This window comes from Crocodylus porosus, unplaced genomic scaffold (assembly GCF_001723895.1).
Source record: "Crocodylus porosus isolate Cpor-Errol unplaced genomic scaffold, CroPor_comp1, whole genome shotgun sequence".
In the NCBI taxonomy this organism is placed as follows: domain Eukaryota; kingdom Metazoa; phylum Chordata; order Crocodylia; family Crocodylidae; genus Crocodylus; species Crocodylus porosus.
In genome coordinates, this window is record NW_017728906.1 from 193,111,029 (window position 1) to 193,133,352 (window position 22,324).

General features: G+C 46.3%; 1 protein-coding gene across 1 annotated transcript in view; it reads left to right on the top strand.

Annotated features, from left to right (window-relative positions):
• Nucleotides 1-22,324, top strand: part of PRCP (prolylcarboxypeptidase) — a 55,495-nt gene that overhangs the window by 10,938 nt on the left and 22,233 nt on the right. Inside the window, exons 2-5 of the mRNA XM_019528545.1 lie at nt 16,401-16,541; nt 17,604-17,705; nt 18,676-18,857; nt 22,041-22,299. Coding sequence (XP_019384090.1) covers nt 16,401-16,541; nt 17,604-17,705; nt 18,676-18,857; nt 22,041-22,299 — 684 coding nt within the window. The remainder of the gene's footprint in view (nt 1-16,400; nt 16,542-17,603; nt 17,706-18,675; nt 18,858-22,040; nt 22,300-22,324) is intronic.

Here is a 22,324-nt window from a genome sequence, read left to right on the forward strand (position 1 = left end):
GGAGGAACAACTGGCACCATACCTACAGGCTGGGGAACTCCCCTCTTGTCAACACAGAGGTGGAAAAGGATCTTGGAGTCGTCACTGACTCCAAGATGAACAAGGGCTGGCAGTGTGGGGATGCAGTCAAGAAGGCCAGCCGTACCTTGTCATGCATCCACAGATGCATCTCAAGCAGGTCCAAGGAGGTGATCTTCCCCCTCTATGCTGCGCTGGTCAGGCTGCAGCTGGAGTACTGCATCCAGTTCTGGGTGCCGCACTTCAGGAGGGATGTGGATGACATGGAGAGGGTCCAGAGGAGGGCCACTTGCATGATCAGGGACAGCAGGGCAGGCCCTACAGGGAGAGGCTACGGGACCTGAACCTGTTCAGCCTCCAAAAGAGAAAGCTGAGGTGGGGATCTAGTGGCCTGTTATAAACTAGTTGGGGGGAGACCAGCAGGCATTGGGGGAGTTCCTGTTCCCCCGAGCACTACCAGGAATAACAGTCGCAAGCTGGCAGAGGGTAGATTTAGGCTGGATATCGGGAGGCGCTACTTCATGGTCAGGGCAGCTAGGATCTGGAACCAACTTCCAAGAGAAGCGGTGCAGGCTCCTACTCTGGGGGTTTTTAAGAAGAGGCTAGACAAACACTTTGCTGGGGTCGTTTGACCCCCAGTACTCTTTCCTCTCAGGGCAGGGGGTCAGACTAGATGATTTACTCGGGTCCCTTCCGACCCTAGAAACTATGAAATTGTCACCACCAAGCCTGTAGGTATGTTGGGGATTGTTTGTCCCAAGATGGAGCACTTTACACTTGAGTGGTAAAGTTCATCTTGTTCCAGTCCATCCAACTCTCCAGCCTGTCCAGGGCCACCTGTATCTACAACCTATCTTCTGGCATGACCACACTCACCCATAACTTGGTGTCCCCCACAAACATGGGCAGTGAGCTTTTCACCCCCACACCCAAATAACTTATAAAGATGTTGAAAAGCACCGGTCCAAGCACAGACCCCTGAGGGACACCACTAGCCACTTTTCATTGTTCATAAGAACTCTCTGGGTCCTACCATGCAGCCAGTTTTCCACCCACTGAACTTGAGCATTTAAGCCCACAATCTTCCAGTTTTTCCACAAGGATATTCTGTGACACTAGACCAGAAGCCTTTTGGAAGCCTAGGTATATAAGGTTGACCTTCTGTCCCATATCCAGGTGTGGTGAGACCTGTTTATATGAGACAGGGTTGGTAAGACCAGACCTACATGTGACAAAGCCATGCTGACTGTCATTTGAATCTTGCCCTCAATGAGCGTATCATGCACTAATGAATTTTTCCAGGATTTCCCTTGGGATGGTCGTTGGGCTGACTTGGCCTATGCTTGTCTGGGTCCTCTTCCTTCCCCCTTCTTGAAGATGGGCAGAGTGTTGACCCTCTTCCAATTCTCGGGGATCTCCCCTGTGTGCCGCGATTTCTGAATGAGCTTTGCCGGGGTTCTGCAGTGACCTCTGCCAGCTCTGTCGGCACTCTCTGAAGTCACTGTAGTCCTGCTGACTTTACAAATGGCTAGCTTTTCTAGTTGGTTCTGCATGAGCTCAGCATCCACAGCGGGAAGGCTATTATTCCAGCCATGCCCCCTGTGATCCTTATCTCACTTGTCTTTCCCCTTGGTCCGGTGAAATACTGAAGCAAAGTGGGCATTCAGGAGTTCAGTTTTTTTGGTGTGGTGTGTGTGTGTGGTGTTTTTTTCGTTTTTTGTTTTTTTTTTTTTCCCTGCGTGCCTGTTATCAGCTGTCCTGAGGTGTTAAGCAGGGCCCCGTGCTTCCGTTTGTTTTCCTTCTGCTCCCTACATACTTAAAGAAGGACTTCTTATTGTCCTTGATTCCCTTGGCTAACTTAAACTCAGTTGCTGCCTTAGCTTTCCTAATCATTTCCCTACAAGTGTGGATGACTATTGTATAGTCCTCCTTGAGGCTAGCTTCTACTGTGTGTATTCCTGTCTTATCTATCCGTCCTCTTCAAAAGGACTGCCACGTCCCTATTGAGTCGGGAGGGCTTGCAAGTCCTTCTGCTACTTTTCCTTTTCATGGGACTGGTTTTCTTGTGCTTCAAGGATGGTGTCCTTGAAGAACGACCACTCTTTGTGCACCCCACTTGTTTTCTGTCCCTGGTCCCACCTCCCTTCTCTTCTCGGATAATGTGCAGTCGCAAGTCTCCTCTTGCTTTCTGTACAGGCTCTTGTAGGAGGAGTCCTTTACTTCATGAACACTTATGCCTACTCTCAATAAGGTGGTGTCTCATAGTCTGCAGTCTGTATCCTACCTACTGATTAGCTCTTATCCCGTACCGTGGCTTTCCATCTATTTTCTCATCACAATGTTAACTTAGTCTTCAGCTTTAAAATCACCAATTTTTAGCGTTCTTGAATCATCATTTTCAGCAGGGCGGGGGAAAAAAGCTGCTGCCTTAAAAATTTTATCTTGGCAAGGGAAAAAAATGATTTCAAAGGGAGAACTTTTTTCAAGTGTACCTAAGGGACTTAGGAGCATATGTTTAAATAAAGATGCATCAATTTTAATACAGTACTGTAATTGCTTTTTTGTATGCATGTGAGCACCCTCAGTACCCTGGCAGCTAGAAAAGGTACAGATTATGAGGAAAAATGTTAAATTCTTTCACTGAGCTGAATAGAAATGAACGGGGAAGCAGACTGCCTAGGGTATTTTTATTTTATTATTTTCAGACATCCATCTCCTTTTGCCTCACTACTACTTTGCCCAGTTTAAAAAAAGGTCTTGTATCTTCACATTTAAGTCGGCCTTTTAAGTTGCATGGCACTTACTTGATGATTTTCGACCACAACTACAGCACCAGTGCAAGTCAAGTACTGCTAATAGCTGTGCTGTGCATCCTCTTAATGGCATTTTTACTGTGTTTTCTATGTACTGTTGGCATCTTCAGCTACAGGGGACTAAGTCTGCTGTCTCCCCAAATGTTCCAACTCTCAGAACCATTGTAAGTTCTGGGTGTCTCCAAAGTTGTCACCCAGTAGAGCTTCTACTGGCAGTTCATAGTCTTGCTGTGGGCATGCCAGGTAACAGGGTGATATATATTTTTAGATACTGCATGATGGGGATATGGCTAATGCAGCTATTCCTGCTGCTGTTTTTCCTGAGCCTCTGTCTTACTCTATTTACCCTAATAGTAGAGTGCCAGATAAAACCAGTAAATGGTCTGTAAATGATAAAAGCATTACTTTTAATATCCTTCCTAAAGAAATTTGGCCCAAAGGGTACATTGCACACAATTCCTGTTTTGGGATTAGGAGCTTCCTCATGACACACTGTGGCTAATTTTAAGCGGCTCTCCTGCTTAAAGTTGTGGAGATTCACATTTCACAGAAATTGTGCCATCCCATCAGTTTCTAATACTTGGCCAAGTCCCTTATGAGCCTCTCTGAAAGCTAGTGGTTTTTTACAAACTGGACTTTCTTTGCCCTATGTTTGGGTTCAGTGTGTTACATTTGAGCAAGTCAAACACTTATGCAGAATCTGTGCTTTTTTTTTTTTTTTTTTTCCTTGTTCCAGAGCCAGTTCTGAGTTCGACTTTGTATAAGAAGAGTACTGACAAACTCAGTACCTTTCCATGACCTGAAGTTTAATTTGCCTGTAACATCTTGCTGCTCCAAAGTCAAACTTAAATGAAAATATTTGTGTTTCTGCATTTGGGGAGAGGTCTCTTTCTCTCGGCTTATTCTAAAATAGGAGAGGCTCTAGACAGTTTTCCTAAGTACTACCCGGAACCGTCCTACATTAAACATTGTCATCTAACATGACTCATCAAGCATGGTAAGAAGAAACAGTGATGCTTACTGTTTTAAGCCTATCCTTACAACTCTTCCACGACTTGTACAGCATCTGAATCTCTTATCCCTAATATTTGGGAATCCTGTCCCCACCCCCACCTCTAGGGTTTTTTTAAAGTCTTTCTCAAAGGTATTTGGATGTTGGCTGCAGTCAAGGCTGGGGATTTTTGCTGGAGTTAGCTAATGGTCTTGCTAGGACTTAAGCCCAGGGTTTCCTGGCTACAGATTACTGATCTGACCCAGAGCAGAGGGGCAGTCATATTTGGGGTCAGGAAAGAATTTTACCCAAGGGTCAGACTGGTACAGATTGTGGGGCTTTTTGCCTACTGATGTAGCAAGGAAAATCTATCCTCTTCCTGGGATCTTTCAATTCCAAAAGCAAAGGGAAGTTCAGACAGAAATGAGGCTACATTGGCCACGAGAACAGAGAGAACTTCCCCAGCAGAAATGATTCTGAATCAAAGGTTAATCCACTAAATTTAATTTAAAACAAAGTGCAGGAATTAAGAGTCTAGTCTGAAAGTGGATATAAAATCTGAGAGATGTGTTATGTCAAAGAAGAAATAAGGTGCAAAATCTTCACTATTGTGACATCACTTAATTTTTCATCTAGTTTTTTATTCCCTTTCACACCCTTGTCCTTGCCTATCAAAAGTGAAATTGCATTTTATTTTGTACAGTGATTTTTATATAATAGCAGTACCTGGATATTGGGAGCCCTTCTAGGCTTGTTGCTGTAAATGTGTACTTGTAGTAAGAGCCAGTCCCTACCCTCAAGAGCTTAAGTCTCTCTTTTAAAGCCAGGATGTCAAAACCAGGGCCTATGGGCTGGATCCTGCCCGTACAGCTGTGCTCTCTGCTGGTGGGGCAGGAGTTTTGGGGTGGGAGCCACCACAAAAAAGCAGAGCACAGAGCGCCTTTGCAGAGTCCTGTCAGTGGCCAGGAGGGGTGGGGGGAGCAACAACTATGTTTAAACCCCACAAATACTGCTGCTACTTATCCTGCCGCTACATCCAGATTCAGCCTGAAATAAGCCCCATGGTCTAAATTTGGCCCAGAAATCCAGGTTGGTTTGACACCCCTGGGCTCTAGAGAAACATCCCAAGATTGGGAGGGGGGACAGATACAGAAGTCAAATTTTAACATAATAGTGGTTATACAGCTGGTCAGTGGTAGAGCTTGGACTAAAACCCTAATCTGTCAAAGTTGTAGGCAGACCAGCAACCACTCTGAGGAAGGATATTTTCTGCCCTTCCTGTATCTTTCCACAATGAGGAAATAATTCAGACAGGATGGGCATTTAAGCACAGTGAGACACAATTTGGAGGGTTGAGTGGGGGGGGACCAACCCCAAGTTTTTTCTTTTTGTCTTGAGTGAATCAATAGTCCCTTGGCTTTAGGTGCATGTGAATATTCAACCAGATAAAACAAAAATATTCCATGGAGAAAGACTAAAATATAAGACCCCAGGTAAAGCTTTTAGAGGCTTCTGACTTGCCAGAATTTCAAGAGAATGAATAACTTTAAGCAAAATGATATAATCCCCTTTTGGCAGAGACTTTGAACTGGCATCTGAACTTTGCTGTCATTAAGGGAAAAGAGACTGTTAACCCCAGTGGTGTCTTCTGTTGCATTCTGCGCAGGTCCTTGTAGTTCACTCATTACCACGTATTCGGGTAACCTTCCAGCAGTGCATTAAGTAATGCAGCTAACATCTGTTGTGTATTTGTTCTCTCACCTTCTCCCAAGGGGAGAAGTGTGTGCAGCAGAGGGTCTTGTTTTGGAATTTTCTTTTTATAAACTTTAAATGATCTAACATGAGCGTATAGTAGTATGTGTACTTATAAGGCAAGGTCAAGGTAAATGTGCCTTTTTTACTTACAGCGGAAAATCATGAGGCTTGTGATGGCCCTCTTTTCCTGTGGAAGTTCATTCAATTGTCCTAGACCAGCCCCAGGGAAGGCACTGCCTCTTACCAATAAACTTTGCTCTTACTGTCAAAAGCTATGTTGTGCTAGAGGACCAAAGTTGTCCACTCCAGTGTACAACCCAGAATGTCAGTTAATTTTTCAGATACCTGGCAGAATGTCTTTTGGGGGTAGTTAATGGTAAATTTTTCTACCTAAATTTTCACCTGGCTGTTTCAAGTGGGCGTAGTCCTACAGTGCACTGTTAAATCACAGCTGTGCTCCATCTGGAAGGTGCTCTCTTTCAGCAGTCTGTCTTGCTACTCTCTTATGAAATATGGTATGTTCCTCTTGGATCAAAGATGTCATGTGAACAGAAGTTCACAGTTAGTTGTTCTTTAAAACAAAGGTTGCCTGTATCTTCCTCCCCACTACAGGCTTATCTGGAGAGAGCTGCTCTCCAGCACCATACCTGGCTGCTATGTGCATGTGGTGCCCTCAGCTCCCCCTCCACCCCAAGCAGCCCCTTCTAGGTTGGAACTCTGCCAGCCTACAAGGGGAAACCTGCTGTTTCCTGGGTTTTTTCTCTCTTAAAGGAGATCTGCATTTTTTCCACAGTGAGCAGAAAACTTGGATCCCTGATTTTACGAGTCCATTCTGGTAGTAGTAGTATGATTACAGATGCATTGCCCATGCAAAACATGTACATATACAGATTGGGGGGGGGGGGGATGGTTATATACAAAATCTCAGACTGTCTTGCATGCATTATGATGAACCTTTGAATTGAACAAGGGAAAGGGTGCGATAGGTGGGCCAGCTGTGGAACCTTTCCCAGGGCTTTGCAGACTGCAGTTTGGGCACCACTGATCTAGGAAAAAATGGTTTCCAAACTTTTGCCTGTCAGGCTGGATGGGCAGTACCCAGGCCATACCTGGCCACTGGTCCTGATCTGTCATTCAGGGTGGGCACTGTAGGGCCCCATCCAGCTGTGGGAGTGGGGGGGCAGCCTGGCCCTAATCCAGCTGCATGGGGTGCAGGGGCTGTGGTCTGGCCTTGGTGGGGCATGGCCTTGCTACAATGCCTCAGGCAGGGCTTGGAATTTGGAAGTGGGATAGGGCACTGGTATCGCCGCCACCACCCCAGTTCTCTGACCTGTGGAGTCCTGTGGGATGGACGTCATGGCTCTGTGGGCCACACTTCACCCATGAGCCTGAGGTTGAGCACCCCTACTCTAGGTCACTGTCTGTCAGTGACAGACGGATGTCAAATAATTTTTTTTCCCCCCCCACCCCCTCAAGTTTGAATTCTTTGCTCTGTTTTTCCTCTTCCTTTCCCCCTGCCCTTCCTACCCTATCCAGTCTGAAAGTCAACTTTTGTTCATTTCCAGTAACTTCCATTCTAGGATTTCTGTACCCAAAGCATTGTAGCTTTGACAAGTCAATGAATAATTTCGTGTTTTTTATTTTTTCTTTTTTTTTTCCTAAAATACTTGACTTGAAATGTGTCTTAAAATGCTAGTTGGATCCTTATCTGTTGTTTTCTTTCTAACTTGAAAACTGTCCTTATAACCCTCTAACTTTCAGGAATCTCTTGTATAGTATTGTCAAAAAGGTGGGTTTTCCTCCCCTTCCCCAAAGTGCAAGATCTGAGTTGCTGGATCATGTGAGGCAAGGTTCTTTGAGTAGATGTGATATCTTTTATTACTTCAGCTGAGTTAGTTGGAGAGGGAAGAAAGTTCTTGGCAAACTTTTGGGTGTAGTCACCCTGTCTCTGAAGAAGGGTGACTTATCTGAAAACTTCCTAAGAACTTTTTTTTTTCCCCCCAACTACTTGGTTGGTCTAATAAGATACCACATCTGCTCTAAGACCCTTGCCTGCCTACTCATTAGACCAACACAGCTGCAACCAGAAACCCTGAATTATATGAGTACATTTTAACTTGATTTCTTGCCATTCCTGGTCTTCAAGGAGTATGTTCAAGTTGGATTGCATGATAGCTCCCTCTGCTGTTTCTGGAGAGCTTTTCTTAGGATCTAAATCCTTTTTCTAGAATCACCTGATGCATTAATTCTTGTTCTCTTCTGTCAGTGTTGAGAGAGACTGCTTCTCACACTTGCTGCTGTTTGATGCTCTGATTTTTAAACTCTTTGCATTTTTCTCAACAGTATACAGAAGCTGCATTTTTGTGTGTGTGTTCAAGCTGCTTTGCATTCCTTCTTGTAGATCTTCAGTATTAAAGTGGCTTATCCTTGCTGACCAACTACTAGAAGCTAAGCTTGCTGACTATATTTAGAAGTAATGAACTGACTGTTTTCTCATGTAATAAGCACTTGTGCTTTTAGTGCCAGAAGTACAGGTCCTTGTGAGTAGGGTGACAGCTTTTTGTTGGCTTTTCTTTCAGGCCCATCCACTGGGAGTTCTAATTTTAGCTAGGACTGCATAAGTGGGGCTAACCCAACATTAAAGGCTGGGAAAGGAAAGAAGAAATGGAGACGCACGATTTTTAACGATTTCTTTTGCCTCTGTCTTCCTAAGTAGGGACCAGAACAGCAACCTTCCTCCTGGGCCCCCCTCGGGCCCCGGGGGAGGCACATCTGGGCCAAAGATTAGCGAGGAACTAATTGGGGAGCTTCTGGAGGGGCTGGACGTATTCAAGTCAGCCGGCCCAGACGATCTCCACCCTAGAGTCCTTAAGGAATTGGCTGAGGTCATTGCAGGACCCCTGGCATGGCTTTACGAGCGCTCGTGGTGCCGGAGGACTGGAAGAGGGCCAGCGTGGTTCCCATCTTCAAAAAGGGGAGGAAGGAGGACCCAGGAAACTATAGGCCAGTTAGTCTTACCTCAATTCTAGGCAAGTTGTTTGAGGAAAATTATGCTGGCACACATCCAGGAGGGGCCAGCTGGGGACTGCATGCTTGGGGCAACCAACACGGGTTCATCAGTGACAGGTCCTGTCAGACCAACCTGGTGGCCTTCTACGATCAGATCACCAGATCCTTAGATGCAGGGGTAGCAGTGGACATAGTCTTCCTGGACTTCCGGAAGGCCTTTGACACTGTGTCTCTCACCCCGTTCTCATTACGAAACTGGGGGACTGTGGTGTCGACACCCACACAGTCAATTGGGTCGCCAACTGGCTGGAGGGCCGCACCCAGAGCGTGGTAGTGGATGGGTCCTTCTCAACCTGGAAGGACGTGGGCAGTGGGGTCCTGCAGGGCTCGGTCCTCGGGCCTGCACTGTTCAACATCTTCATCAGCGATTTGGATGAGGGGGTAAAATGCACCCTGTTCAAATTTGCTGATGACACTAAGATTGGGGGGGGGCGGTGGGCACACTGGAAGGAAGCATCAGGCTACAATCGGACCTAGACAAGTTACAGGGGTGGGCGGATGTGAATAGGATGGGATTCAGCACAGACAAGTGAAAGGTGATGCACCTGGAGGGGAACAACTGGCACCATACCTACAGGTTGGGGAACTCCCCTCTTGTCAGCATGGAGGTGGAAAAGGATCTTGGAGTCATAATTGACTCCAAGGTGATCATGGGGAGGCAGTCAGGAAGGCCAACCGTAGCTCGTTATGCATCTACAGATGCATCTCGAGCAGGTCCAAAGAGGTGATCCTCCCCCTCTGTGGCACTGGTCAGGCTGCAGCTGGAGTACTGCATCTAGTTCTGGGTGCTGCACTTTGAGTGATGTGGACATCGTGGAGAGGGTCCAGCGGAGGGGAGGGCCACTCGCATGATTGGGGGGCAGCAGGGCAGGCCCTATGAGGAGAGGCTACGGGTCCTGAACCTGTTCAGCCTCCACAAGAAGACTGAGGTGGGGATCTAGTGGCCTGTTGCAAACTAGTCAGGGGGGGTCAGCAGGCAATGGGGGAGTCACTATTCCCCTGTGCACTGCCAGGAGTGACCAGGAATAATGGTCACAAGCTGTCAGAGGGCAGGTTTAGGCTAGATATCAGGAGGCGCTACTTCACAGTCAGGGCGGCTAGGGTCTGGAACCAGCTTCCAAGAGAAGTGGTTCTGGCCCCTACCCTGGGGGTGTTTAAAAGGAGGTTGGATGAACATCTAGCTGGGGTCGTTTGACCCCAGTATTATTTCCTGCCATGGCGGGGGGTCGGACTAGATCTACTCGGGTCCCTTCCGACCCTAGAAACTATGAAACAAAACACTGAAGTGACATAACCCAGGCTGAGCAGTGAGTCTGTAGCAGAACCTGTAGTATTCTGATGCAGAACCAATGTTTATAGCCATTGATTCAACCTAACTGCCCTATTGAAGGAAAAGGAAGATTTGAAATTCTGTTGACAAGAAAACCCTACAAAGTCAAAACTCTAAAAAGAAAGTTGGCCGAAATCGGAAACAAGTAAAAGTTTCACATTTGAATTTAAAATTTAATGTTAATAAAAATACTCTGCAAGATTTAGCTTCATTTTGTGTTGAATGGTTTTCTTTTATGTTGGGCAACAGGGAATTGGTCAGATTTTGTTGTAAACAGGCCTTGTATTATCAAAATCTTAACTGGAATTATTGCCTTGAATTCTTCAGGTACCAAGGAAAAATATAGCTTGTGTGGCACTAAACACCTTTTTAAGGGGTATGGTGCATAGAAACCCAACCAGAAGACGTTTGTACCTTCGTGTGTGTTTAAGTTGCAAAGCCTTTTTTACTAGCACTTGCTGGGAGATTATCCTGTCTCAGCAATTTGGACTTCTGAATTTTTGTTTTTGTGTTTTTTACCTTCAAATCCTAATTTAAAAATAATTCTGTGGCTTTTGCCAGAACAGAGCAGTATTAGGGGAGGGATGTCAGCATCACATGCTGCAGGCTTTTAGTTTGGCTGGGAATGTGGAACCGCTGAGTCGGTGTTTTTTCACTCTCAAACAGGCGGCGCGTGACTGAGTCCAAGTCCTCTACATCCCTAGCCAAACCACCTAGTTTTTCTCTACTCATAGGAATGTTATGGGAATATATATCCTATTCCTCCTTAACCCAGACTTGGAATTGTTCATATAATATTAGCACAGATATTTTTATTTAGTTTTAGGTATAAAGTATTTAATTTTTTTACTAGACCATTATCTGTAGTATTTTTACAGTACAGTTGTAAGTGGGTTCCTGGTCATTCAGGCTGGAAAGTCAGAGGCAACTAGACATGGCACTATGCTGGCCCTTGTGCTATTGGCTGCAGACACTAGGATGCCTTATGCATACTACCATGATGCACCACTTCAGGCTGAGGATGACTTTGACATTTTTGTTCGACTACCTGGATACTCTTCATTAATATATTCCCTCTAAACTTTTTTGTTAATTGCTTCAGACCTTTTAGACCAAGCACTTTGTGTTGCTGGGTCTGTCCCTGTTTCCTAGGAATCACTTTCCTATTACAGCACTAAGTTTCATATTAAGTCTGGGGGCGGGCGGGGGGCAAAAGGCTTTACATTTGCAGAAGCAGCAACCAGTTATCAGTGTCGGACCACCACAGTCTACTGTCATTAGGGTTTGTCTAGTGTAGTCTTTAAACGATGAGCTGTCTTAGTGGAATGATTCATGCCCACAAAGTTAAGTATGTATATAACATGTTTAATCGGAGCTGGAATTAGTCACTGGGTCCAAGGGCCTTGTCTCTCCATACAGCGCCTGCTCATAACACTACGAATAATAAATACAATCTTACAAAGGAGGTGAGCTTCTTCCAAGCTCAGTACGAGGAGAGCATGACATCCCCTGCACCAGTGTTTTGCAAGCTTGCTTTTGTTTCTTTAAAGCATCTTTATAAAATGTCTCTTTTTAAAAAGAAAAGCAGTCTTCTCCTTCCCATCTCTTTTTTTTTTTTTTCCTGATGTACAAAATTTCTCTCCCCAAATCACTTGCAGGCTTGCATCGTCTGAGCTGTATGGAGAAGTCTGCACAGCAGCTGCTTATGCTGCAACATGGATCCCTCATTTTTATGAGCAGTAAAGTCACTTGATGTTTTAAAAACAAAGGACGTATTCAAAGAGCTGGGTTTTATAAGCATGTGAGGGACTGTAGAGTCTGAAGGCAGAGGGTGGCAAGCACAGATGTTCAGTCCAGCAGATGTCAGGCTCTTGCCTCCAGGAGGCACCACCTATCCAGTGGGAGATGGAGAAAGAGACTAAAGGGGGTGGGGGCAGAAGTGTTGCTCTGTACTAAAATAATTCAAATAGAGCCAGAGGCTGTCTTCATTCAGAGCAATAAATATTGGGTTCTTAAGCAAAAGTCAGGTGGCGCTGGAGAACCTGCATGCATAGCTGAGATTATTCCAGACTGACAAAAATAGCTAAAGATCAAGTGCATGACCACACGGGGAATTGCACAGTAATAATATATTCAAAAACATTTTCAAGTGTAGATAAATCCTTATTGGAAGGGATGGGGGGGCCTGTAAACTGGCAGAAACAAGTTGACGTTGGATAGTGTAAGAGTGATATAGTTATGGCAGTACAAAAATTGAGGCAAAGATTTCTTCAGGTTATGTATTTTATTGGACCGCCTGTATAGTTGGGATAGTTAGACAGGCTTCAGAATGCAAGATGGCCTTCATCAGGTACAGGGTCAATTTGCAACAAGGTTTTGGACCTAACATTACTGCTGCTTAAGCAAAATAATTTCCCCAATGCTCACTCTTCCCCACCACCACCACCACCACCTGTTTTCTTGAACTTTTTCACAAAAAAATCTTTTGAGGAAACTTTTTTTTTTATGAGAAGGGGGCATGATCTATGTATTTAAAAAAAACAAAAGAACAAAAAATGAAGTCAGTGGACTTCTTGTCCAGAACAAATGTCTAGCTTTCAGCTATAAATGGATGGAAAGAATAATTTCCATGGTGGCAGTTTTTCCATTTGGAGGTTTTTTGGTTTCCTAGCAAAAAAACGAAAGCTTTTTTTTTTTTCCTTGTAAGGAACCACCCTTCAACTAAAATGGATAGTTTTATAAGAAAAGAATACAAACAATGTTCTCTAAAGGAAAAACAGTATTTTCTTGGAGAACTCTTGACAAACTATCACTCATTCTTCACGGTATGACCAGTCATCTTTGTTTACTTATGAGCCTGCTGTAGCTAATTATCCCTTACATCTTAAAGACTAGGACTGTTTCTTCCTATGTGTATAGTACATGGCACAATAGAGTTGTCTGACTGGGTTTCTCTAGCTGCTGTTGCAATATTGTGGCAGGCCTGCACTCCTCGACATCATGTCCTTTTTAAGTGCAGTGTTCAGCAAAACTGTACATCTCTTGTAGCTGATACTACATTTCCCTCCCTGAGTGTTCAGGCTTCATCCAAGCTGTTAGCTGTTCCTGATTTGGGGGTGGGTGTCAAATCCACTTCATGTATTTGAGTCCAAGAACTTCACCTGCACTGAAAGAACATGATTTAAAAATGAATCTTCTTATTCCACTCATCCTCAGTGGAATATGGGGTGAATGAACAGGGCACATCCCATGCTCTGCCTAAGAGGAGAGATGCCAAAAGGATGGAGAGTAGGGTGCCTCACCACACCCAACCCTCTAGCTCTGCTTGCATTTCCTGGCTACACAGTCTAGTGGTGCCAGTGGTGTGTGCTTTTGAGTGCAAGGTGTTCTGGGAATTCTAGATCTCTAGAATTGGGCGGTGAATATCAAGGGCTATAGGCTGTACAGAAGGGACAGGATAGGAAGGGTGGGGGTGTGGCACTCTACATTAAGGAGGAATACCCATCCTCATCAATTAATGAGGAATTGGAGGAAGGGCAGTGTGAAGTGTTTTGGGTTAGATTACAAGGCAGTCAGGGGGAAAGACACTTAACAGTGGGCGTCTCCTACAGACCACGGGGAAGAGCTCAACTAGGAATTAGGTCAGCTCACAGAGGTAGTGAAGTCTAAGGATGTGGTAGTCATGGGGGACCTGAACTTCCCAGACATCTGCAAAGAGCAATCAGCCAGGTCTGACCGCTCACGTAGGTTCTTAGCCAGAGTGCAAGACCTCCATTGAACCCAGGAGGTGCACAGCCCCACCAGGGGAGACGCCTTGTTGGACCTGGTGTTGGCCACGGGAGATGACCTGGTGAGGGGGCTGCGGGTGCTCGACCACCTGGGCGACAGTGATCATCACCTGCTGGAATTCACCATCCAGCGCAAGGTGGCAAAGGCCTGCAGCAAGGCAGCAGCCCTAGATTTCAGGAGGGCAGACTTCAATGAGCTAAGGGGAATAGTCGGGGAAGCACTGAGGTCCCGGAGGGGAGGGGGCCAGGTGTCCAAGGAGAGTGGTCGCTCCTTAAGAAGACAATCCTCCAAGCCCAAAGGGAGGTAATCCCAATGAGGATCAAAGGGAACAAGAGGGCATACAAGCTCCCATGGCTCGCTAAAAGCATCCGGGAATGTCTCCTAGGTAAAAGGGAGGCATACACCCAATGGAAAGGAGGGTCCATCACCAGGGACGACTATGCTGCGGTTGCTTGGGGATGTAGGGGACAGTCAGGAAGGACAAGGCAGAAATGGGACTGGGACTAGCTTCCCGGATTAAGGACAAGAAGTCCTTCTTTAAATACATTTGGGGGGGAGGGAAAGAAGGTTCTGGATAATGCGGGGCCCCTGCAGGACACATTAGGAAACTTGGTCGTCACACCAGACAATAAAGCCAACATGTTTTAACGATTTCTTTGCCTCCATTTTCTTAAGCAGGGACCGGAACAGCCACCCTCCCGCTGGGCCCCCCTCAGGCCGCAGGGGAGGCGCACCTAGGCCAAGGGTTAGTGAAGAACTAGTTATGGAGCTGCTAGAGGGACTGGACATAGTCTGGACTGGCTGACTTGAATATTTCCATCTTAGAGTACTAAAAGAACTGGCTGACGTCATTGCAGGACCCCTGGCACGGCTTTACGAGCGCTCATGCTCTGGTGTGGTGCCAGAGAACTGGAAGAGGCCCAACGTGGTTTCCATCTTCAAAAAGGGGAAGCAGGACCCAGGAAACTATAGGCCAGCTAGTCTTACTTTGATCCTAGGCAAGCTGTTCGAGAAAATTTATGCTGGCACACATCCATGAGGGGCCAGTAGGGGATTTAATGCTTGGGGGCAACCAACACGGGTTCATCAGTGGCAGGTCCTGTCAGACCAACCTGGTGGCCTTCTTTGACCAGGTCACCAGTTCCTTAGATGCAGGGGTAGCAGTGGACATAGTCTTCCTGGACTTCTGGAAGGCATTTGATACTGTCTCTCACCCCGTTCTCATTAAGAAACTGGGGGACTGCGGTGTCAACACCCACACAGTCAAATGGGTTGCCAACTGACTGGAGGGCTGTACCCAGAGTTGTGGTGGATGGGTCATTTTCAATTTGGAGGGATGTGGGCAGTGGGGTCCCGCAGGGCTCGGTCCTTGGGCCCGCACTGTTCAACATCTTCATCAGCGACTTGGACGAAGGGGTAAAAAGTACCCTGTTCAAATTTGCTGATGTCACTCAGATGTGGGGGTGTGTGGGCATGCTAGAAGGGAGCAATAGGCTACAATTGGACCTAGACAAGTTACAAGAATGGGTGGATGAGAATAGGATGGGATTCGACACTGACAAGTGCAAGGTGATGCACCTGGGGAAGAACAACCAGCACCAGACCTACAGGTTGGGGAACTCCCTTCTTGTCAGTACAGAGGCAGAAAAGGATCTTGGAGTCATCATTGCCTCCAAGATGAACATGGGCCGGCAGTGTGGGGGGGGTGGTCAGGAAGGCCAACTGTACCTTGTCATGCATCCACAGATGCATCTCAAGCAGGTCCAAGGAGGTGATCCTCCCCCTCTACACGGCACTGGTCAGGCCGCAGCTGGAGTACTGTGTCCAGTTCTGGGCGCTGCACTTCAAGAGGGATGTGGACAGCATGGAGAGGGTCCAGAGGAGGCCACTCACATGATCAGGGAGCAGCAGGGCAGGCCCTATGAGGAGAGGCGACGGGACCTGAATCTGTTTAGCCTCCACAAGAGAAGGCTGAGGGGCGATCTAGTGGCCAGTTGCAAACTAATCAGGGGGGATCAGGCACTGGGGGAGTCACTATTCCCCTGTGCACTGCCAGGAGTGACCAGGAATAATGGTCACAAGCTGGTAGAGGGTAGATTTAGGCTGGATATCAGGAGGCGCTACTTCACGGTCAGGGCGGCTAGGATCTGGAACCAGCTTCCAAGAGAAGACCTAGGGGTCTTTTTAAGAGGAGGTTAGATGAACACCTTGCTGGGGTTGTTTGACCCCAGTACTCTTTCCTGCCATGGCAGGGGTTTGGACTAGATGATCTACTCGGGTCTCTTCCAACCCTAGAAACTATGAATTGTAGTGGAGTTTGCTGTTGCGGAGAACTTTCACCCCATTTTTGTTGCTGTTCATGCTGGGAAGGCAAAACTTCTGGGTTTTTTTACTAGCAAAAATAGGGTCAGTTCTCCCCCCAGGCAGAGTCCACTTCAGAACTGCAGTTCCTGGAGTATTTTGCATTCCTTGACATGCATTGCCCGCGTCATTGCTTGCTAGAGCTCTTGCACACTGCCTAGTAGGAGAAGGAGGGGAGAGGACTGTCCTGGGTGCATTCTTTGCATGTTATGCCTCTTCATCCTTGACCTTTTTCAGTCCTCTTTAAAGTGTGTTTTTATATTTCTTCTGACAGGTTGATCATTTTGGATTTCTTGAAAATCGTACATTCCAGCAGCGGTACCTAATAGCAGACCAGTACTGGAAGAAAGATGGTGGATCAATACTTTTCTATACTGGCAATGAAGGAGATATCACATGGTTTTGCAATAACACAGTGGGTATAAATCAGACTTTTGCTCCCTAATCTCTTTACTTTTAGAGTGTGACTTTCTAGTGGGATATTGAGAAAGCAAGGTGGTGCCATTGGGATATGGAATTAACTGCAGATCTGGATTTTAAAATATGAGGAAAATGATATTCTCCATGTAAGTCAGATTAAAGAGAACAGAATTCAGGCTTTAGGACCCGAATCTCAAAGCACTCTGCAATCTAAGAAGTCCTTGAATGGTCTGTGTTGGAAGGGTGTGATTTTTTTGAGGTACTAATCTGGGTAGCAGGAGAAAGCTAGTTGCAAGGTAACTTGTGCAGTAGCTTTGGAGTCCCCTTCTGTCAGTAGGGCTTATAATAGCTCTCTGCCCCAAAGGGGAGTTGAGGGTAAATTAGCAGCCTTTACAAGGATTGGTTATGCCTGAAGTTGAGCACCAGAGGAAAATCTTTTGCACCTGTTGTAGTTTAGGGGTTAGATCCTGTTTGTCTGTACTTGTCTAAATGGCATATATTCAGCTGTAAAAGCACAAGTTTTTTAACTTGTATACACAGTTTGTAATCTCACACTGTCACACGTGGCTCGGAATAAGTCTCCATGCAGCTACCTGTACTCTGGCTGGGCATCTGTGCTCTGGCATGGTGTCATATGCTTATCCAGTTATGCATGTCCCAGTTCCATCTCCAAATTTGCTGCTAGCCAGAAACTCATGACTGGGCCAAGGGCCCTAATTCTTCTGGTGGTTTTTTGTTTCTGTCAGGTACACAACCAGGTAAGTGTTTATTTAGACATGAGAATTCATTTTGTAACTTAATTTGGGTCCCAATGCACTTAGTTCTGGCAGTACATACTGAGCAGTGCTCTTGGCAGAATTTGGTTTTTAGTTTAGGAATGCATTATTTTTATTATTGTCCTTAGCAGTCTTTTTAAATTTTACAATTGTTAGACAATACTTGAATAAGAGTAACTGAGTTGGTGGAATTCTTTCTGATTAAGGAGTAGGGGGTTTAACAGTACATTCAAATAATAGTTCACTTTCTCTTCATTTAAACACTTTTTTTCTTCCCCTAGGGTTTTATGTGGGAAGTGGCTGAAGAGCTTAATGCCATGTTAGTATTTGCTGAACATAGATATTACGGTGAATCCTTGCCCTTTGGAAATAAGTCTTTCAGTGTAAGTACCTTTTCCCCCACATTAGTTTTAAGGTCACTGAAAAGAAATGGATGCTTCCTTGCTTGTGGCCTAAATCCTGCCTGTTCTATACATGCAGAATTATTGACTAAGCAGTAACTATTTGGATGAGTAGGATTTGGGGTTATTTCTGCTAAGATACATGCCCAGGAACCCACATTTACCTTATTTTCTTGCATACAAAATGTCTCCAAATACAATACATACCTTGTTCCTTGGAAGGCAGAATGGGGGTGGAGGGAAGGGAGTGGAGAAGAGAGAGTCACTCCTAGAGTGAGATGGCTGTCCTTTCTTACCCCACACCACAGTCATAGCTGATTTGTGCAACATGAGCAAGTCCTCTTGGGAGCATAGAGTAATACATAGGAAGGGTGTTTCCAGGAAGTTCAGACTGTTCTGGTATGCCATGCTTCCTGGACATGTTGCAGGAGGTTAGACCTCAGATCCTTGCAAGGATAGTAATAAGTCTGTTGGCTCTTTATAAAGAACCTGTAAATAAAGCTTCCATGTCCCAAGCTCATCGGGGTACTATTGGCAGCTCACTTACTGCTTCATGCACAGGGTACTGTGCTCAGCTAATAGCTATGGTTGTGAGGGGTTTAGTGCAGGACCACACCATCTTGGAAGCTGCATGACCTGCATGGTGTCTCTAGGTTTGTCTCTTTCTGTGAAGACCATTTTCCTTGCTCAAAGCATGCATCCCAATTTTGGGGGTTGATTTTGGAAGAAAATGTTATTTTGTGAGTATGGTACATACCTATAGTATTCACTAAAGCATCTATGCATTTCTAGATTCTTTTTACCAATACTTGCAGAAGTTGTTTTAATATACTATCAAAATGTAATCACACCTGGTATGGGACTAGAAGTCTCTCAAACTTTTTGCTGCTGGAAAATCAAAGATTTTCAAAGAAAATCTCCTATACTATACGATATACTTTTTTTGTTTCAGGATTCCAAACATCTGAATTACTTGACATCAGAGCAAGCTTTGGCAGACTTTGCAATACTAATTCAACACATTAGGAAGACAATACCAGGAGCCCAAAACACTCCTGTGATTGCCATAGGGGGGTCATATGGAGGGATGCTTGCAGCCTGGCTTAGAATGAAATATCCTCATGTAGTAGATGGGTGAGTACTCTTATCCTGCTCAAACCTGGAACACTACTGGCTTATAAAAATGTCATCTGACTAAGTAATTAATGGATTAGTTAAGAAGACATTCTTTCCGCACAGAACTTCTGTAACTCCTAAGCCAGGGGCAAGCAACTTATTTTGAGCAGAGGGCCACTTAGCCAGTTTTGACAGACTGGAGGTGGGGGCTGGGTTTCCCTGCCCCTTGACAAGTGCCCTGCCCCCTGGTCACCACCTTGAGACCACTGTCCCAGGGCCAGCACCAGTGGGGCCCAAAGTGGTGTGCAGGCTGGCAGGGGTCTGTGAAGCTGGGCTAGGCTGCACCAGCAGGGAGTGGGGAGCTGGCTTGGCTCCATAGAGCCCCTGCCAGTTGGGACTCTGTGCTCCTGCTCTTGCCCCAAGGCACCAGTGCAGGCCCTGTGCTCATACTGACTCCCTACCTGCTCACACCCAGTGTCCCCCAGCCCTCCAGTACAGGCTGGGGGCAGTGCACAGCCCTGACCCCCTGCTTGCCAGCAGGGAAGAAGCTAATGCTGAGTGTGGGGGAAAAGTGGCTCCTCACCTGCCCCGTAGCTGGTGCCCTGTGTTGCAGACCCAGGCAGGCTGCAAGCAGCTGCAGCGCAGGGTGCAGGGCACAGGGCGGGCAAGGTGGTGCTCCATCCCCATGCTCAATACCAGCTTGTAATGCACCCCTGCTGGCAGTGGGTCCAGGTTACAAGGTGGTGCTGAGTGCAGGGTTGGGTGGGGGGGTAGCCCCTCTCCCACCCCATGGCAAGTGAGGGAGGAGCCCACAGAAAAGCTGAGGAGGGGGAGGGGGGAGTGGCCCCTCCCATGCCCAGTGCCCTGTGCTACAGGCAGTCGCAGCCTGCATGGGGCTGTCTGTAGCGGGCACAGGCATCCCCACGTGGGCTGCAAGCAGCTGCAGCATGTGGCATTGGGCATGGGTGTAGATGGGTCGCTCCGCCCCCCCCCCCATGCTCCTTCCTTGCCTGGGGGTTCCCCCCCCTTAATTACCTGAGCTCCCTGCACCAGGGGCAGCCACATGCTCCCAGCCCAGAAACCATGGGAGCTGGGTGGGCCCTGCTGTTGTGGGAGCCCTCTGGGCTTCCCCTGTGTCTTTTTTTGACAGGAACCAAGGGCAAGGAAATATTAACCTTCCAAATATTTTTTAGGGGCCCATAGGCCAGATCTGCCTGCAGACCATATTCTACCCACCCCTGCTCTAAGCATTATGGAGGCATTGAGAGAAGTCCCATAATTAAGGCTGAATTCATATTTACTGCAAGACAAGTTTAATAACTTCTCCAAACTACAAAACGGGGTGTAATTAAATACTGAATTTTGAAAAATTTCAGGTACCTCTGGCTTGAGATGCAATTAGTTTTAAAACATGACCCTTAAGCCTGGCTTTTTGAGTCTCTAGGATTTTTTTTTTTTTTGAGTTATATCTTTTATTGGATAACCTGTATAGTTGGGAGCATGAACAACATGTGCCTCCTGAGGCTGGGGGGCACAATGACCACCCGCAGGTGGTGGGAAGCAGGCCAGTGGTGAGCAGTGGGTGGCGAGTGGGGACCACCTGCAGCTGCTGTACTGGTATTTGGGGGGGGGTGGCAACTGCCTGCAGAAGCCAGTGGCAGCTCTGGTAGCCCCCAATCTCCCCATGCATCACCTATGGCTGGGAGAGATCTTACATAAACTTTTGGGCACAAGATACCCTTCTTCAGATTTCATTCTAGTTTCCAGAAAGTAGAAAACTAAGATTTTTAGTGTGCAGGGAGATATTGGATCCGTCTTCCCCAAGACGATTCTAGACGCCTTTTTTTTTTTTGCCTATTAATAAAATGTCAATGTAATGGATAACTCCTTGCTCACTGGACTTATTGGCTAATAACAGATGGATTTACTCTAGTGGCTTGTGTTCGCTACTCAGACCAGGTTTTTCCTTGGGCTAGATACAGGAAAACTATACAAGTTGGAAGTGTCCCACTCAGCTGACTTCCTGAAAAATGAGATGGGTAGAGGGGCAAAGGTGTGTCTGTCTCATAACAGAAAGAGGCCCTGGGGACTCCCTATGGTGGGAGAGGGAAGGGTCTCTATAACATAATAGAGAGCAGAAGCTTTTCTCAGCACCCAAAAAAAAAAAAGAGGAACTCGTTGTTGGAATAGTGATTTTGTGAAAATGTGCCTGAGCACCTGAGTAAACCTGCAGGCACCACATTGGGAACAGCTGCCCAGGGGGCTTGGCATTGCTGCCTCCTGCCCCCATGCACTGGGATTAGGCCTCAGGGCCCTGGAACCACCCGTACCCTGCTCTGTCGGATCAGGTGCCTAATCTGAAACAGCTTGCAGGGCCCAGGGTTCCCCAGGGGTTTGGAAACTTGATACCATGGGAGTAGTAGCACAGCTCCTACCTCCATTCCACCGGACTTCTGGACCCATGCAGAGCCCCACAGGCCAGATGACGTGCCATGGGCTGGATCTAGACCATGTGCTAAAGGCTGAGTATCCCTAGTCTAGGCATCCAGTAATTCTTGCTTTGGTATCAAACCTACCATAGGGCTTCTCTCTATCTCCCACCACAGGATTTCTCTTAAGGGTATAGCACTGGTCTGAGACTTGGGAGTTTAGGGTTCAATTCTCAGGTCTGTGGTGGGCTTCTTGTATGCAAGCTAGACGAGTCATTTTAATCCCTCAATGCCCAGATTCTTTACCTGCAATACAAAGGTGATCATTCCTCCCTTTTTTTCCTTCTGTGCCTTTTTCAGACACAGGGATTTACAGCTCAAAACTTTCTTTTACATATTGTACAAACACAGAGTAGCACAATGGAGCCCCAGTCTCTGGCTGTTACTATACAAATACCTGTGAGTGTGCATGAAGAACTTGCACGTCTTAACTGGGATCTAACACTAATTTGTTTTGTACTTGCATGGATTTACAAAAAAGCTTACTTTTTTTAAGTTCAAGTTTGTCAGGAGTGAATGTTGTATCTGAGTTATAGATTATAGGTATGGTTTCTTTTTGCGGGGATGGGAAGAAGGGGGTTAAACACTTAAGACTTACGTTTTAACTGTTCAGTAGCTGTGAGGAGTTTCTGACACAAAGCGGTTCATTTGGAAGAGGTGCCAAACGTGTATTTCACCAGATAAATATTGCCTATTGTCTCCGTTTTTACAGAGCTCTTGCAGCCTCAGCCCCAATATGGCAGTTTGAGGATTTGGTTCCCTGCGGTGTTTTCAGCAGGATAGTGACTAATGACTTCAAGAAGAGTGGGAAAGGCTGTTCAGAAAGCATCCGAAATTCTTGGGAAGCTATTAAACGCATCTCTTCTACAGGTAACCAGTTACCAATGCCACCTCAGCATTTGTGCTCTTCCAAGAATTGTATATCTCAGGCAGTTTGCACAGTGACTCTTTGGGTAATTTCACATCATTTGTAAGTTTGTAGAGCATGATAGCCTT